The 18,387-nt window shown below is 38.6% G+C and overlaps 1 protein-coding gene across 2 annotated transcripts in view; it reads right to left on the minus strand.

Moving 5' to 3' along the window:
• Positions 1 to 1,832: 1,832 nt before the first annotated feature.
• Positions 1,833 to 18,387, minus strand: part of prim2 (DNA primase subunit 2) — a 70,635-nt gene continuing 54,080 nt past the window's right edge. The window contains exons 11-14 of one of the 2 annotated variants that reach the window (XM_073873229.1): positions 12,739 to 12,865; positions 12,408 to 12,490; positions 4,724 to 4,792; positions 1,833 to 2,215 (exon numbers count right to left, since the gene is read on the minus strand). In XM_073873229.1, the coding sequence (XP_073729330.1) occupies positions 1,991 to 2,215; positions 4,724 to 4,792; positions 12,408 to 12,490; positions 12,739 to 12,865 (504 nt within the window). In that variant the 3' untranslated portion in view covers positions 1,833 to 1,990. Of the gene's footprint in view, positions 2,216 to 2,432; positions 2,733 to 4,723; positions 4,793 to 12,407; positions 12,491 to 12,738; positions 12,866 to 18,387 lie in introns of those variants that run through there. The other variant, XM_073873230.1, reaches the window with a different exon arrangement.

Below are 18,387 nucleotides of genomic sequence, written 5' to 3' on the forward strand. Positions count from 1 at the left end.
CAGTACCAAGACAGTCAAAGTTTTACTTGCTTTTTTTGTCAGTATTAGGGTGGCCATTTGTGCCAGTTCCGCCGGACACTTCCAGAACATGTTTTCGGGTGCGTTCTCCGGAAGTCGCATTGCTCGACCGCATACGTCATCGAGGTTCTCACATTTCAGTTAAAATACATTAGAAAATTAAGATTTATTTCTTTTAAGACATACAATCATTGTAGTTTCATTCTTACCTTGAAATGTAACGGTTGCTTTTCTGAAATTAAGCCCGAATTATTAAACCTTGATGACGCATGCGGTCGACCAACGCGACTTCCGGAGAACGAACCCTAAAAACATCTTCGGGACGTGTCCGGCGGAACTGGCACGAATGGCCACCCTAGTCAGTATAGACTGCTATGTTCCTGTAGTTCAACTGGAAAAGCATGGCACAAGCAATGCCAATGTCATACACTCTCAGAAAAAGATACATAAAAAAAGTTGTCACTGGGGTGGTACTTTTTCAAAAAGTACACTTTTAGTACCTTTTAGTAGAATCAAGAACACCAAAGCAGTGTTCTCCTTGCGGTTTGTTGCGCCATGTCCGCATAACACTAATTTTTGCAACTTAGCAGAGTTTGCACAGAAACCATCATATGAGACAGAGGTAGAGATAAACGTGATGTGCAAACATCTATTTGTGGTTGTCAATTTTGATATTGTGGAAGATTGACAAATAAACAAAGTATATACTTTTTGTATGACACGCCTATAATCCCTCCCACTCTGAAGTGGTACTAAACTTTAGCCTGGGTTTCCCCATGCTGCCTTGCCCGCAAATTTATTCACGCTGCAAGTCTAGCATGGAAACGATGGACCAATTTTGAATCCCTGAAATAGGGAACCAATCACAGAACGGGGAGGGGGCTGCAAAAGAATGAGCTGATACGACCTGACCAGTGGGGTACTATGCAATGGAAAAGTGCTATAAGGTACACAAAGGTACATACATGTATCTGTACGTTAATGGTACATATTAGGACTTTTTTTTAAATGTACCACCCCAGTACAAATTTTGCACCCTTTATGTCTGTTAGTGTAGGTTTGACTTTAACACACAGTGTTATAAAATGTATACCTGAATTTGGGTGGTCCTTATTATGGGTCTAATTTTTTTAATGTTCAACTGTACCATGTAATGTTCACTGTGCAAAATTGTTCTTATAATATCTAGAGATTGTTTAAAGCCTTTGAATATTTCCGAAATCACATTTTTTGCAAAACTGTACCATTTAAAAACACACAGCACACATAAAACTTGCTTCTTGTAGGGTAACTTTGTTTCAGTTATTTCAGTTTCAGATCCGAGTAACCATATAGCAGACTTGTTTTGTGTTGCTTCAGCCATTGTCTCAGTGTATATTGTCTATTGTGGTCCATTCATATTGAAGTTTTCTTGCTTTGAAAGACATCACAACTAAAACAGTTTTAATTGCATGGGGCATGGTCAAATAAGTCCATTGCTGCATAAGTATATATTATTAAACAATTATATATGCATTGCTAGCACAAAGTATCACATAATCTCAAATGTGTTAAACTTCAAAAGGTCTTGAGCAACCTCTAAATATTAATATTGAAAAAAATGTGCTTCATTTTATTTATTTATTCAAACATATTGGTTGGGTGAAAGCATGAACTTTTAAAAGTTGAAAAATAAGGACCACCCTAACCTGAATGCATGGTAAGCTTTGGATAAAAGCATCTGACAACATATAATGCATGGTAAATGCAAATTCTTACTATAATGAATACTATATACATGAATTTCATTGCAGTTTATGACTCAAATCCAAAGGTTATTCATAAGCAATTATTTTATTCACTTCTTTATAAAAATTGCCAATCAGAATAGAGAAAAGCAAAAAACAATCAGGTCAACAAACATTTCAATACTAAACATATAGTTTGTATCAAACAGTAAATGCCAGTAAGACCTCTATATGGTTGTACAAATTTATTCATCCTGGAAGAAAGAGTCCAAATCCCCCATCTCCTCATTGGTCTGTTTAGAGTTTGCTGGAGGCGGACGGGAAATGTTGGGTGCATTACTTGACACATTTTCTTGCCCTCGTTGGGACGTCTCAACTTCTTTCTTGATTTCCCGCCCACCACCGAGAAACTTCTGACTCTCAGTGAAGTACTGGTTGGGGTGATTAAGTGAAAACCCAGCATCCTCAATCTGTAATGAAAAATGACAATGTTTAGATATTATAAGAGACGTAAAAGTATATTTTACAGTATATAGTATAATTTTAATAGGTTGCCCTATATGAGTGCCTGTAAAACTCCTTAACTAAGGGTGGGGGTCGAAATTATTTTGTCATGATTAACATTATGATACAAATGTTGTCAGTTAAACTTAACCTACAGTAAAATACTTCTTCAAAGGCACATTGACTTTAAAGTGATTGTCTGTGTGCATTCACCTCATTCACTAGTTGAAGATGACAAGATCTCTACTTCCTATCAACTCTGGTTGTTAAATCAAAGCAGGTTTACGTCTCTCAGATGACTCCCTGAAAGCTGCATCTCATCACAACGTCGCCCAGTCCATTTGTTTTAAAGTGCAGAGGATATGGCTGTTTAATTATGCTTCAATCACAGCACGCCCCTGATGCTCCTCATGAATCAAAGTTTTAAGCCTGTCTCTCTCAGAGACGAGTGCACAGGGGTCCCTATGCTTGTTAAGCTGTGGACTGAAAGATCTATTACACATCCATTTCAGAGTTACCGCATTACAGTGCACTGCCCGCGCCCGGCTACTCAGTAGCAAATGAAAAATGCATAAACATGAAAGGATCTGAGGCCGAGGAACGAATCTAACTAAGAGATTCAACAAGCTCATTTCGGAGAACTTCTCCGGGAGCTCCTCTCCCGTGTTTCATTATTCTTTCTATTGTTTGATTTATTGTGGTTGTGTAAATATTTCATCAGTGAAGTATTACATTTTGACCTTTAAATAAATGCTGCCATGGAGGCAGAAACGCAAGCGTCTATTTGTTATGTGTCGCTGCTGTGCAAGCGGCGGGCACGTATGGCAGTGATTAAAGTCTCCTTCGATCGGGTTCAGCAGGCCTGTTTTCGGTGCCGTGATGATTCGGGGATCAGATGGAGGAGGGAGGGGTGCTGGGGGATCTACTGAGAAATCAGCAACAGTGCTTTATTGCACCATTAACATCAGCGGTTTCTTTATTCACTGACCCTTAACTATGAGTCATGAATTTGTGAGATGTGATTTTCATCGGGGTGGTGGCGAGGGGTTATCTCTCAAACCCTGTTATTGCAGGCTCTTCATCGGATTCATTTAGGCGCATCATAACTAGTTTGCACTGTTTAGCTCGAGGCTATTAGTCATCTCCATGACCCCCGGGTACCGAGAGCCCCGGGGTTCAAAGCTAAATGATGCCCTTGGACTGCGAAGGCACTGCCATTTCACAGGGAGCCATTAAAAGCCATTATATCCCATCAATGACACTTTGAGTGCATTACAGCATTAAAGGAGGGGTGGGTGCAGACACAAACACTGTTATAAACCTTTCTTATTGAGGGAATAAATCCAGACGTGCAGGAGATTAGGAATTTATACACATGCTCTTTGATTTACGCGTCTGGATATGCATCGAAGCAGACAACAATACAAGAAGCAACGGCATACATTTAAACTGCCTGCCGAGATTTGCGAGTGGGTGACTTTCAAATACATCACAAAATCAGGTCATAAACATTTCTTGCTTTACATTTAAAATAAGATCTTTCACTTCCACATCACATCCAGTGCTGATAAATAACCAAAGAGTTAAAATTGCGATGGTGCCTAATTGCTTTTGGTAGACAGTGAAAAATCGGCTGCTCGTAAATTTGCCTGTCGCATAAATAAATACTTGCTTTTCCTGGTAACCTCCCTGTTTAAAATCCATCTGGCAACACACCAACAGACAAATATTTGAAAGGTTTACCACTTGCTTTCCTACCCCCCCCCCCTTCATATTAACCTGTCACCCAGCCGATAGCACCTGCTCGTGCGCTACGGGTATGTGCGCATTTCCATTCTCAACATGTCAGCTAGGCTGCGTTTTTAGCAGAGGGACAGAGCGCAGATGTCACTTAGGTAATCCTGACTGACATTGCTCCGAAACATTTCTCTTCTGCACGAAAAAGCGAATAAAATATAGAAAGGTTGCAGCGAGAGTCATTTCCACTGTCTGCAATGTAAAAATACCCAGTGAAATCCATTAGATAAACACTGAAATAGACCTGTAATCATTTGCTTTTTCAACCACCTCAGACCCATAAATCCACTGCTATTATGGCCCTGTCAAAAGAAAGCATATTGAAACCGCAAAGCCCCAAGTCCAATCTAAAAGGGCAATCCAAATACAAAAAGAAATGATTCACCATATTCAGCATCTAATACGGCCTGTGCATTCTGGCCTTTAAAGCAAATCTATTATATTCTTCTTTCAACATGTTTTGGAAATATTAATGACCTTGAAGAAACAAAACTCCTAGTTCTCATTAAAACGTTTTAGATGAGTAAAAATTTTAATAATTAACCCATCAAAATGAAGCCGCTGTGTCAGCCCAAGGCAGACGTGAGAATAGGGGCTTTGTTTGTGATTTTTAGGGCTGTCCCTGAGCTGACAAGGTAGGGCCAATTATAGCAGTACGAAATGAAAAGCATCCTTACACTGTGTGTCAGCTCGAAGTATTTTTGGCAGGCCAGCTGATAATGCATCCCCTTGACTAGCTCCAGAATCTGTGAGAGAGAAAGAATAGTGAGTGATAATGAGACTTCATTATACATGAGGTTCAAAATACATTTACATGAATGTCTTTTGTACATGACTTCTTGTGTATAGGCACGAGTACTCTGAAGTAACAGCTTATTGAGCGTAAAAACAATAATTATGTGACTTGAATATCAAAATATTTTAGACTCAGAACTACATGCAGACAAATAATGTCTGGTATCACTACTGTACACAGACTTTTAGTGAGGGCCGCATAAACACTCGGCACTCTGGAGACATTGCTCTTTTCAAACAGCTCGACAGAGCGCAACTGAAAAGAACACAACACAGGGGTCTTGAGACACATGGTATTATTGTAGGTTTTTGAAACACACCATTTTAAAACTTGACAGCATCAAAAACGCTCGCAGCGTAAGATGCTGAAAAGCAGCGACATGTGACGCAAGTGCCAAATGCTTTTGACACACACAGAATATGTACAGCCACCAATGAAAACATTTATCCATCTGTTGACTACTTAAGAGGATTGTATGACCAAAATCAATACCCATGCCTATTAACAATTTTACAGCTGTTGAATGCATGCACAATTTGTAGCAAAAAAAATTCCAGTGTATGCATTAGTAGAGATCGAGGCTCCTCAAAATGGGTAAAAGCATTAGACAAAATGTCAAATCAATATCTAAGAGTCTAAGATAAACAAAAAAGCTGAATGACACTGTACAAAAGTACTTGAAAAATCACTGACACAGCAAACACTTACAATGTTTTCAGGTGAGACACAGGGGTAAAATGCCATCAAACGGCTCAAAAAAGCTTTTACAAGCTGCTTCCCTTTTCTTTTTTTGCTTAGACCTCCCCCCAGGTAAAGCTTTTAACACCGTGTATTCCCAGTGGTAAAGCATGGCTTTCCACCTCAACTAACATATTGGCAAAAGCAGAAATACATAATACATGGATTTAAAGGTGAGAGCAAACATCATCCGACACCTAACTTAAAAGGCTCCAGGGACAAAAAAGCTACCTGAAAGCAAACCTAATATATACCGCACGACACAAAGTAGGAGTTTAATATTATAGGCAGAACACATGTCAAATATAATCAGTTTTATAGAAATTATAAACACTTTAAAGACCCCTGTGTGAAACTTGTCATTGTGTTTTCAGTACAAAAGAAAAAAGGTTTTGTTTCTATATTTTGATCATTTATAACCACCTCTATGTCTTCAGTTCAAAACTATTGAGCTTAAACACCATATCTATCAAAAACTAGATGATATTAAAGGAAACACCACTGTTTTCTCAATATGTTATTATGTTCTTACATCAACTTAGACAAAGTAATACAAACCTATCTTTTTTCAATGCATGCACTTAATCTTTGTACAGCACGCCGTGAACGTGTTAGCATTTAGCCTAGCCCCATTCATTTCTTAGGATCCAAACAGGGATGAATTTGGAGGCCACCAGACACTTCCGTGTTTTCCCTGTTTAAAGACTGTTACATAAGTAGTTGCACGGGTGGGTGTGGTGGCACAAAATAAAACGTGGAGATTTTTTAAGCGGATAAAAATAAGAACTATATTGTATGGCGGTAGAGCACTTAGCTTGCAGTACTTCCACCTTGGCTGTAGTAATATTGACGGAAGTTTGAGTAAAAGGAAGAGTAGTCAGGAGTGATGATGTTACTGCACGCCGTGCTGCAAACTACGTGCTCTTCCACCATACAATATAGTTCTCATTTTTTATGCACTTAAAAAAATCACATTTTATTTTGTGCCACCATACTTACTCGTGTATCTACTCATGTAACAGTCTTTAAATAGGGAAAATATGGAGGTGTTTGGTGGCTTCTGGATTCGTCCCTGTTTGGATCCTAAGGAATGACTGGTGCTAGGCTAAATGCTAACACATTCACTACACGCTGTACAAAGATTAAGTGCAAGCATTGAAAAAAGATAGGTATGTATTTATTTGTCTTAGTTGAGGTAAGAACATAGTAAAATATTGAAAAACGGTGGTGTTATCCTGTAGCCTCTTATGGAACGGCTGAAATTCCACAAGGGGGCGTATTTGTTCCTCAGACGTTGCACAATAAACGTGACATCCGAATATATTCATTATAAATCGTGAATGAAAAATGAGATTCGAACGAATGTCTGTTAGTGAACTAATTGTATACACTATTTATATCGTAATTCAGTCAGAAACGTCAAGATTGTGAGATGAACAAACCGTTTTGGATTAAAAGGCTTGGATATTCCATTTCCTTGGACTTTTGGGGATTTATGAACAATTTCACCGAAGCGGATAAAGTGAAGATTTTGAAGGTAAGTAAATATCCTAAATCGACACCGCCCGGTTCAGGTAACTAACAACTAGATTACAGTTTTATGACTGCTAAAAATCATATTATGCTTTGTGTGTGCGCTTAATGGAATCCCGAAAGTCTAAGCTTTCCAACGATGTGCCGCATGACCGTATAGTTTGAAGATTTAATGCTTCAAAGTTACAATGATGTAATGCAGCCTCACATGCAAGGGAGGGGGTGTACCGTGTACGGCACAGTGTTCCTTATCAGGTAAAGCAAATGCTCTTGGGACAAAGCATATTGAAAACTTTTGCTTCAAACCCTCATAATCCTGGTGTTCTTCATTAAATGCCACATAGATTTTTCAAAGTCCTCAAAGGATCACATTCAAACTTGGGTCCCTTGGATCTGAGTACCACATAATATGTGGTTCAGTTTCTTCATTTTAACCTTTTAAATTCTGACTTTCATCATTTGCAATGTTTTTATTTGAATCTTGTGATTTGTCTTGTACAAAGAAGAAGATGAGTTTTTTTAGAAGTGGGGGTTTTGCCAAAAAAGTTTGCATGCATTTGTTAAATACTAATGAAATTACTAAAGTGACATTTGTAAAAATAAAGCATTTCAATTTACTGACTAAAAACATTTTCATTGCCATTAAAGGGATAGTTTATCAAAATATCATATTTTGTGTAAAGAAATACAGGTCTAGAACAACATGCATGAGGGGTAAGTAAATGATAACAGAAGTTTCATAAAGTGAAATTACTGAAACTAAACATAAAAGCATGGTAAAAATTCTCATTTACAAAAATACAAGTCAGAAGCACTTAGTGTTTTGCATCTAAACTTCTTAAATGTTCCTTGTTAAAGGTGCAGTGCGTAAATTTTAGCGACATCTAGTGGTGAGGTTGCGAATTGCAACCCATGGCTCAGTCCACTGCTCTTCCCTCGCTTTTGAAACGCATAGAGAAGCTACAGTAGCCGCCACTGGAAAAACATGGCATTAACTGAGACAATTTAGTAAAAAAAGCTTGTCCGTTAAGGGCTTCTGTAGAAACATGGTGGCACAAAATGGCGACTTCAACGTAAGGGGACCCTCAGTGTACGTAGATAAAAATGTCTCATTCTAAGGTAATAAAAACATAATGGTTCATTATTAAAAGGTCTTTATACACCCCTTATAATATAGTTTTGTATATTATTTAGCATTTCTTGTCAAGAGATCCTTCTAAAAATTACACACTGCACCTTTAATGGAATAGTTCATCCAATTATGAAAATTCACAAATTTCATTAGTTCTTGCATATGTCATGATTAGTTGCATGGTCATATTTTATCAAAAGACACGAAAAAGAAACAACAATATTCAAAGACGCCATATTTGAATGTACAGCGTTGATCCACTTTTTCATGTACATGTGACATAGTGCTCAGTTCAAATCAGTTAAAAATTTTAACAGTTCTCTCTCACAAACACATTGTTTCACTTTAGAAGTCATATACTAACACACTGGAGTTATTTCAGAATAATGATGGATGGATGTGCTTTTTGGAGCTTCAGTTTTGACATCCATATAAGATAATAACATGATGGCATTTTAAAATAAAGTTATTTGTTTGTGTTTAACTAAAGAAAAGAAGTCATTAACATCTGGGATGGCATAAGGGTGAATAAATGAGAAATTTTTCATGTTTGGGTAAACTACTTCAATTTCATACTGTTCCTCGGATTAAGCTATCTGATGACGTAATTATTTGGTTTGAAATGTATGCTTTATTTGCCCTTTTAGAGCTTGACAGATGTGATCAATATAAAGTGTCGCTGTATGGCAAAAAGCTATGTGACAAACAAATTCTCCTTTTGTGTTTAATAAATAAAGTAACAGCGCCATGCCACTTTGTAAAGACATGAGGGTGAGTAAATGTTCAAGCAATCGCCACATCAAAGCATGTCATATCTGTCAATTTAAAAGTGCTGGTCGGACAGCATCTGCCCTTCTGAAATCAATTACATAAACATCTAAAAGCATGTTTTTGTACCTTAATAGCAAACAAACAGTCACAACATGCATAGAATTGAAAGGGATGTACATGCTGGAATTAAATCCTTCAAAGACCAGCATGAAGTCTGCATGTATCAGCACTGTTTGACCCATAAAACCGATTCAATCTTCCCACTTTGATGGAGAAGCTACACTATGACGGAGTTTAACTGGAAGCGAGAGGAGAGCTCGCCGTTTACAACAGTTCTCTCTTCATGACTTGAGTCTCACCTTTTTGACTGCAATGTCACTGTCGACAGACAGGTTGAGGGAGAACGTTGACGTTCGGCATTTTAATCACCTAACTGCCCGGGCTTTTCACATTTTCCGAGGTTTTTAATTATCCGGCACACCGGGCCGACTCTGCTGCAAGAGCTGACCACATGCTGAGAGAGCTCCTGGGGTGAACATCAAGCTGTTGCTTCACACACCCACAGGTCTAAGACTCTCTGAACACTTGGAGTTTATAAGGACACTGCTTGGGGTCTCCGGTGAAATTATGAATTTAATTGGATTGGAAACGTGCTACCCTTGGGCTGGCATGTCAGACTGCATTAGGCAGCCATCAGACATTTGCCTTAACTGCACAATGGGAAGTACAGTACTGGAAGAATCAGGTGGGGTTAAAAGCAGCACACGTTACAGTAGGGTACATGCTAACATTTCTCATATAGCAATTAGTTATTAATTTCACCTTACCACTGAATAAATGTGACCCTATGTAGCTCAGTGGTAGAGCATTGCATAAGCAGTGTAAAAGTCATGGGTTTGAATTTTGGTTTCTGAAGATCGATTTTGAAGCCAATAGTGGGCGGTGCCTGTCGTCGCCATCTTGGACGCGCGTCACCATCATAGACTGTAAAAAAAGATGGACAACGCCCGTTCGCTCTCTTCCATTGGTGAAAAGTGAAGCCGCCAGTGTCCCCATATGGCGCTGCCATCTTGGGTCTTGAGTCTGCGCAGTAGCGATTTTGGGACCAGTCCTGCGCAGTAGTGAGCAGGAAGTAAAGCCGCGAAATCAAGACCCTGCCCTCGCAGAATGCGCATATCATGCGATATCACAGCTGTCAATCATGACGTGACACCACCGTTTTTATATTATTAAATAACTAACTAAACACAAACTTAATTTAAAAACAAGGGGACATTTGACCTATTTGCATCAGGGCGATTGAAACATTTTGGCTTCACTTTTCAGGGCTTTTGCGGCACGCTTGGTCACCATGCATCACTCAAGGATTTCTGAAAATGGGTAAAGAGGCGGGATATGGGTGAAGCAGAGGTGGTTGGTTGCTTAAACCACGCCCGCCTAGCTCAACTCTAGTGACAGGAGTGGCTGTGTAACCGTCACTCAAGTGGCCACACCCTTAATTTTGCAGAACTTTAAAGCTTAATATAATTTAAATGGATGAGTCACAAAAAAAATCCACCCCCTTACAGTTGTCACGAAGGGCAAAACTAGCTATACAGACCTTTTTGTGCAGGGCTGTAAACATTATTTTCTGCTGTAAAAATGGCCATTTTAACATGGGGGTCTATGGGAATTGACTCCCTTTGAAGTCATTCTCTAGTTGCCAGTTGATAAATTGCAGTTTAAATTAATTCCGTATTGGCATCATCAGAGAGATCGGAAGGCTGCCCCCTCAGTTTGAACCCAGGGATAACACATTTTGATTAAAGGGGACATTTCACAAGACTTTTTAAGATATCAGATATATCTTTGGTGTCCCCAGAGTACGTATGTGACGTTTTAGCTCAAAATATCGTATAGATAATTTATCATAAAATGTGTAAATTTGCCACTTTGTAGGTGTGAGCAAAAATGTGCCGTTTTGGGTCTGTCCTTTAAATGCAAATGAGCTGATCTCTGCACCAAATGGCAGTGCTGTGGTCGGATAGTACAGATTAAGGGGTGGTATTATCCCCTTTTAACATCACAATGGGAGCCAAATTTCAATGACCTATTTTTTCACATGCTTGCAGAGAATGGTTTACCAAAACTAACTTACTGGGTTGATCTTTTTCACATTTTCTAGGTTGATAGAGGCACTGGGGACCCAATTATAGCACCTAAACATTGATAAAGTCTCAAAGATTTTCTGCATTCAGTGCTGAGAGCCCAGCTTAAAACGTTTTCAACTTTGGGTGAAGCACTCAGCTCGTCAATGTCACTTTTTACTCAGCTGTCCAATCACAGTGGAGGAGGGGTGCGAGAAATATATAACAACAACCAACTGGTGCATTGTACAAGGCTAAAAAACAAAACTAAAGCATTATATCAACCAAAGCACTTACCTAAAGAAACGCTGAGAAGGTATCTGCCTAGCGTTTTCAGCCATGTTTACATGCCCCCCTTATTGTCCCAAGTATTATTCATGAAATTAAACTCCCTCTAGTTGCCCCCTATTGTTACGCATATTTACATCTCAAATTCCCCAACCCAAAAATAAATGAAAATAATGTCAGAAGAATTTGCCACACTATGATGCAATTTTAGTTGGTTGCTTACTTCTGTTATATTATTCTGTTAACTCTAACACCAAATACAGTATGCAACATTTGACTTCATGCAGTCCTATATATTCTTTTTAAGAACCTTTCAACGTTGAACTTAATGGCCTCATTAAAACCAGTCCGTTAATGACATTAGTCTTCAAGGTTTATAACTCTGAGAACATTACAGCCAGGCCGAACCATCTCATTTCATTGCCTGGCCCACTGAAGCTACTTTAATGTGTGGGAAAAAATTTGCTGAAATGACTTTTAAGTACACTTCAAAAAATGCTCCAAAATCACTGGATACAGCAAAGGTCAAACTAATCAACACAGAGACTTGAAGCCGTCATTGCATTGGAGAATCCTGAATGTTACTTCTTTTCATCATTAATATTCCAGAAGTACAACAAAATCATTAATATTCCAGAAGTACATCAGTGCAGGCCTTTCAGGGACACCTTGTTAAAAATGAATTATACCATTTTCATAAGATTATTATACAATTGTTCCATTTTAATTGTCAAGTTAACATCCTTTTTGTTCATTATTTCGCAAGCTTTGTTTGGACTGTGACTGGGTACAGGACGATGTTTTCCACAAATCACTTTAATGAAAGCCATATTATGTTGTTATGTTAAAAAGTCCTTCAGAATGTTCACTTAAAGCAGAAATCCCCAAAAACTAGTGGTCACCTCTATGTCCCCCTCAGCATATTGCGCATAGAGTACATTGGGTCTGCTCAAGTGTGTTTTAGTGGTCATACACACCTGACTGACGCCACTCGGGGGGACTTTATAAGACTGTAACTTCTGTTTCAGTAGCTCAGGGTCGCTGTGGCGGAATGGACACCCTGTGAGGAAGAGGAGGAGGAAGAAGTTATAAATGGTTTACAATCAGTGTCAAAAAACGATAAAACTCCAGTGTTAACGTGCATTGAATAAAGCAGGTGTTATTATTTAGACTGCATGAACAAACCTAAGACCACCTGTATAGCAGTCATTATCAAAGATAGTTAATCGTCTTCACCACAGAACTAAACACCGGCCTCACGGGGCCTGATCGCTTTTAAAATCAACAGTCAGACTCGCTGTGACTCACCGTGGTAGTCGCCTTGGCTGGGTGGATTTGACAAAATCACCTTCATGCAACTGTAGGGGGTGTAGTCAGTGCGCTTGCCTTCCTTTCCGAACATGTGGCGGATGCTGTAGGCATATGCTTTGTCAAACTGTGGGGCAAAAAAAGAAGAGACAGAAGTCTGAGTTAGTAAGAGACAACACATAAGCGTGCGAAAAGAGAGGTAGGAATGGTGGGGAGGTTGCGGGTGAGATGAAGACATCGTCGTACATCAAGCGAGTTTTGGCAGGGCGTTTTCCTCTATGAAATATAGAGCTATTAGCAGGGACGTGCTGTAGTGATGTCGCCAAACCGCAGACAGCTGTGACTGGATTATGGATAATGTGGCCACTCTCTCTCTCTTTCTCCCTACTCCATCTCTATTTCACCATCTCCGTGTTCAAATCTCTCAGGCATCACCGTCAAATCAAATTAAACAATTATTAACACAAAGGCATTCAACCAAGAGGAAACCACAAGCTAAAATAACTCTGTATAGTGCTCACAGAACAAAAATTAATATATAATTTGGGGGATTAGTTTCAAAAAGCCTGAGAGACCAGTATTGAAATGCCTTTATTCAAATGTTTTAAAAACTGGTTTAGTATTTGGCACGGTATTTCCCCTTTTTTGTTAATGCCAGTGTGCACTTGAGCTAACTCCATTTGTGCAAAAGCTGATTTTATTGTATGGAGATCAAAAAAGTCATACAGCCCTTAAATTACATGAGGGTTCAGTAACTGATATGAGGGTTTTCTGTTTCAATTCCCAAGGAACACACAAACCAAATACACCCTAAATCCACCAAGTTCAATTTACATGCATTTGGCAGATGCTTTTTCAAGGTATACATTATATCAGTATGTGTGTTCCTGAAATCAAACCAACAACATTTTAAGCTGCAACACAATGCTCTACCATTGAGCTACAGTTATGTTTTTAACTTAAAGGATTAGTCCATTTTCCCAAAAGAAAAATCCAGACAATTCACTCACCACCATGTCATCCAAAATGCCGATGTTGATGTTCAGTCGAGAAGAAACTACCCTTTTTGAGGAAAACACTGCAGGATTCCTCTAATTTTAATGGACTTTAATAGAGCCCAACATTTAATACTTAACTCAACACTTAACAGTTTTTTTCAACTGAGTTTCAAAGGACAATAAACAATCCCAAACGATGCATAAGGGTCTCTAGGAAACGATTGGCATTTTTGACAAGAAAAATAAAAAACATGCACCTCCAAACCACAACTTTACGTCTAGGTCCGGTCCAGCACGACCCAACGCAAATGCGCAGTGACGTAGGGAGGTAACGTGTTACATACATAAAACACACATTTGCGGACCATTGTAAACAATAAACTGACACAAAGACATTAATTAGTATCAGTTGACATACAACAACGTCGGAACGGTCCTCTTTCAACGCACTTGTAAACACTGGGGCGGAGTTTCGCCTTTTGTCTTCTGTGACCTCTTGACGTCATGACGTATTGCGTGGGGTCAGCTGGCGCATCACAACCGGAACTACATGACGAGAAGTTGTGCTTTAAAAGGGTATATCTGTTATTTTTATTGTCAAAAATGACAATCGTTTTGCTAGATAAGACCCTTATGCCTTGTTTGGGATTGTTTATAGTCCTTTGAAACTCCGTTGAAAAAACTGTTAAGTATTAAATGTTGGGCTCTATTAAAGTCCATTAAAATTAGAAAAATCATGCAATGTTTTCCTCAAAAAACATAATTTCTTCTCGACTGAACAAAGAAAGACATCAACATTTTGGATGACATGGTGGTGAGTAAATTATCTGGATTTTTTTAAAGAAAATTGACTAATCCTTTATAAAAGTTGCTTTGTATAAAAGCCAAATGCATAAATGTAAAAATAAATATCTAACTTTGTGCAGACCCTGGACCAAAACCAAAAAAGCTTGGCTTTTTACATGGCTATATCATGTTTTTTGAGCATTTTTGAGTCTTACTTGTGGTTTGCGCAGTCAGGTATATTACCCGCCACCTTGAGAAATATAGCGTATACTTAGGAAACCATTACAGTGTTTGCATTTGATGAGGGTCAGCACATTCACTCTCAGCGCTGAACTCAATCATGTATACTCTGCTAAGAATCCAAAAGACTCCCTGAGTTGGTTATGTCAGGGTGTACAGTGGAGGGATGGAGAGAGAGAAAGAGCGTGGGGAAACATTCATTATATGCAGCACTGGAATGCCATTACTATGGTAATAAAACCTATGAACTTGACAAGGTGACTATCTGCTAGGTTGCAATTAAACAGGCCATAAAATCAACTTACCCAACCATAGATTAATTATATGACAGGTCTATAGATTCAAGCAGCCCCTCCAGTTTTTATATATCATTACTACCCTATACCTTTTCTTCTCATTTAGTTTAATAGAGATCAGAGACAGCTAGCCTAGAGATAGGATATTGTATTAAAATGAAAAACACTAAACATGACATCTGTAGCAAAGAAAGTCCATCCTTCTACTTAAAAAAACAACAATTGGGAACTGCTTAATTCTGAAACATGCACTTTTAAAAATGTCTCAGTTATTTCTGACCCATTTGGGTAAATATTGGAAAGAACACATGCTGGGTTAAAAATGACCCAATGTTGAATTGTTGTTATGCAACCATAGGGTATAATAACCGAGCAGTTGGGTTAAAACAACCAAGCATTTGGTCGATTTTAACCCAGCGGTGTGTTCCATCCAATATTTAACCATTATGGGTCAGAATTTACCCAGTAATTTTGAGTGTGCACATGTACACTGACCGGACCAACCTGGAAGATGCTTTTAAGGGGGTCATAAAGTTTAAATTCTCCTTGATATTTTGACGGTTAAAAGCCCATTATACTATAAAATATCATGAACTTCCTTGTTATTTCAAAAACAGCTTTTATTTAAACCAAGGTGAGAATATGACTGTTTTGAAAAGTGTGTGACTATGATGTCATAGTATTGCTAAAGACCGCCTCTGCAGGAGAATATCTACACCTTTTTAAATAATTACAATGTGCAATTCCACACATGCACAGCCAGGGCCTTGAAACTTAGTACATATAGACCCCTTAATTGCCCACGTCACTGTGACCGCTCTAGCTGGAGGCAAAAAATAAGTAGGAACTCATAGCCGGCACACTAAAAGTTTGAGGTTTGGACTTTAAAATGTCACCTTGTTGTGTTTTTGGCTGCCTGAATAGAAGGAACAGCACTATATAAATGCAGTCCATTTACTTTTGGTTCAAAAATAAAGTTTTAATGGATCCCGGCAGGCATTCCTTCACAGAAATCAAGACAATTGTGGTTGTATGCAATACGTTGTACACGGAGATGTTCATAAATAATGCTTGTGTTTGCAGTGCACACTTCATATTAGGTAAAATAATCTATGCATATGTACATGTATGTTGGTTTTATCTAGTACAAATCAGCAAGTTTTTGTTTTATAGGTGAAAAGTCGCCAACCGCGCTACTGTTTAGCTTAAATGTTAAACAAACATACAACGATAGATGTGTGTGCCATCCTTTGAATGGCCTCTTAAAATAATCCACATTGCTAATCATAGCTAGTCCAGCGATAGGTTACATTAGACAATAAGCCTGGACAAAATTCCACAAACCACCCGAAAGTAATTTATATGTTGTCTAGGAAATATCCAAAACCTGGTTAAAATCGCGAGAGTTAATTTACTGTCACGGTCCCGCACAATCAGTGTCCCGCAGAATCAGTGACTGTACATATTCGGACAGTTCCGAAACTTCTTTGGCATCCATGTTTAATAAATCCCTCCTAAAATGTGCTAGCTTAAGCTTGTCAACATTGCCTCCACGGCTCTTTCTGCCTCCAGCTAAGCCCCGCCCAAACAAATACGTCACAATATTTACCAACTTTGAAAGGGTCTATACAACACTGCAGTGGCCGGTTACATCCATGCGGTACACCCACAAAAACAAAGGGTTCTAAAATGGAGGCTCAAAAATGGTAGAATAAAGCCTATTACTTACTAATTATGACGTTTTTAGGTAAAAACCTAAGAGAACAATACAAAATAATAAAATAACCCAGTTCATGAACCCTTTAGGTAAGATTTAACCCCTTCAGACCCTGTGTCCACTGGAATGGAAATCACATGTTGCGTGGTTCAAACCAATAAAAAATGCTGATCAACCAATCAAAATAAGAAAATATAGCTGCAAGCAGCAATGGCGGGCCCTCGCACGTTTTTTTACCGCTACACGGTGCGTCCGAGAAAACGATGCACGGTGGGCAAGGGCATCAAGTGGGTAAAATATCAGTGGGCTATTTAATGTTGTTTCTGAGCCATTTGGGGACTGTAGGTAAAAGAAACCCCACATTTTAGACAAACAGGTGCACTAGTGAGCCACTTAAGAGACACGCCTATGTCTGACCTTTTTGTCAACACTTAACAGCCGAAAACTCTGATGTGTGCAGAGATGTATAGTAACGAAGTAGAACTACTTCACTACTGTACTTAAGTACTAAAAGGCAGTATCTGTACTCTACTGAAGTATTATTTTTTTCTCCTACTTCCACTTTTACTTCAGTACATATTTTCGATGAGTTTAATACTTTTACTCCAATACATTTTTTATGTGCTGCATAGTTACTCGTTACACTCAAATGTTACGAATCATTCCAAACCTACATTATCACTGCCGGAGCGGTGATACACATTAGAAACACACACAGATTGTGGTCTAAACCAATAGGAGATAGTGAAGAGCGGACCCCTCCCTCCCTCTCACTCACAAATATGAGCCGCGGTTGTGGACAAATGTGAAGTGAAGAGAGAACCAAAGTGCACGAGAGAGACCAATAGAGAGAGAGAATTCGCGAGAAAGGGCGAGTGTGCGCGAAAGAAGGAAACCTAAATACATTGAAACACCTTTTACCTTTACCTATTACCATTACATCGACTAATATTTTATTAATTCTGAATTTTCTATTGCCATATTAGTTAAATTAATCTGAACATTCCTGTCCTTGTACTCCTGCTACAGCCAAAGCAATTGTGAGTGTCCTTTAGCTTAACATTTGAAATAATATAAACAATATTATATTCAAACTTTTGACTGTTTTCTTTAATAACTACATTACACAATACTTGTACTTTTACTTTCAGTACTTGAGTAGTATATTTTAAAATAAACTACTTGCAATACTTAAGTACAAAACATGTTTAATACTTCAGTACTTCCACTTAAGTGGTGTGCTCACTTTTTTGATAGAGCACTTGTACTTTTACTCAAGTCTGGGTCCCTAGTACTTTATACATCTCTGGATGTGTGTGCCAAATTTAAAGTTCAACTAAGCACGCCAAGAGCCTTAAACATGCCTGAAATTAAAGTAAAGTTTGACGCGTTGCCATGGGAACAGCGTTCGAGATGTCTAAAATTCCTTCGCAATTTATCATCTACAATGTCTCGGCATCATGTTGACCACTTCTGGTGTCAATTGCATGAATCCCATACGAGGAGTATTTAAAGGTTCACAGCATGTAACTGTCAGCCTTAAATATGTGTAAAAATGAAAGTAAAGTTTGATGCATTGCCATGGGAACAGCGTTTGAGATATTAAAAATCC

This window comes from Misgurnus anguillicaudatus, chromosome 11, assembly GCF_027580225.2.
Source record: "Misgurnus anguillicaudatus chromosome 11, ASM2758022v2, whole genome shotgun sequence".
NCBI classification, from domain to species: domain Eukaryota; kingdom Metazoa; phylum Chordata; class Actinopteri; order Cypriniformes; family Cobitidae; genus Misgurnus; species Misgurnus anguillicaudatus.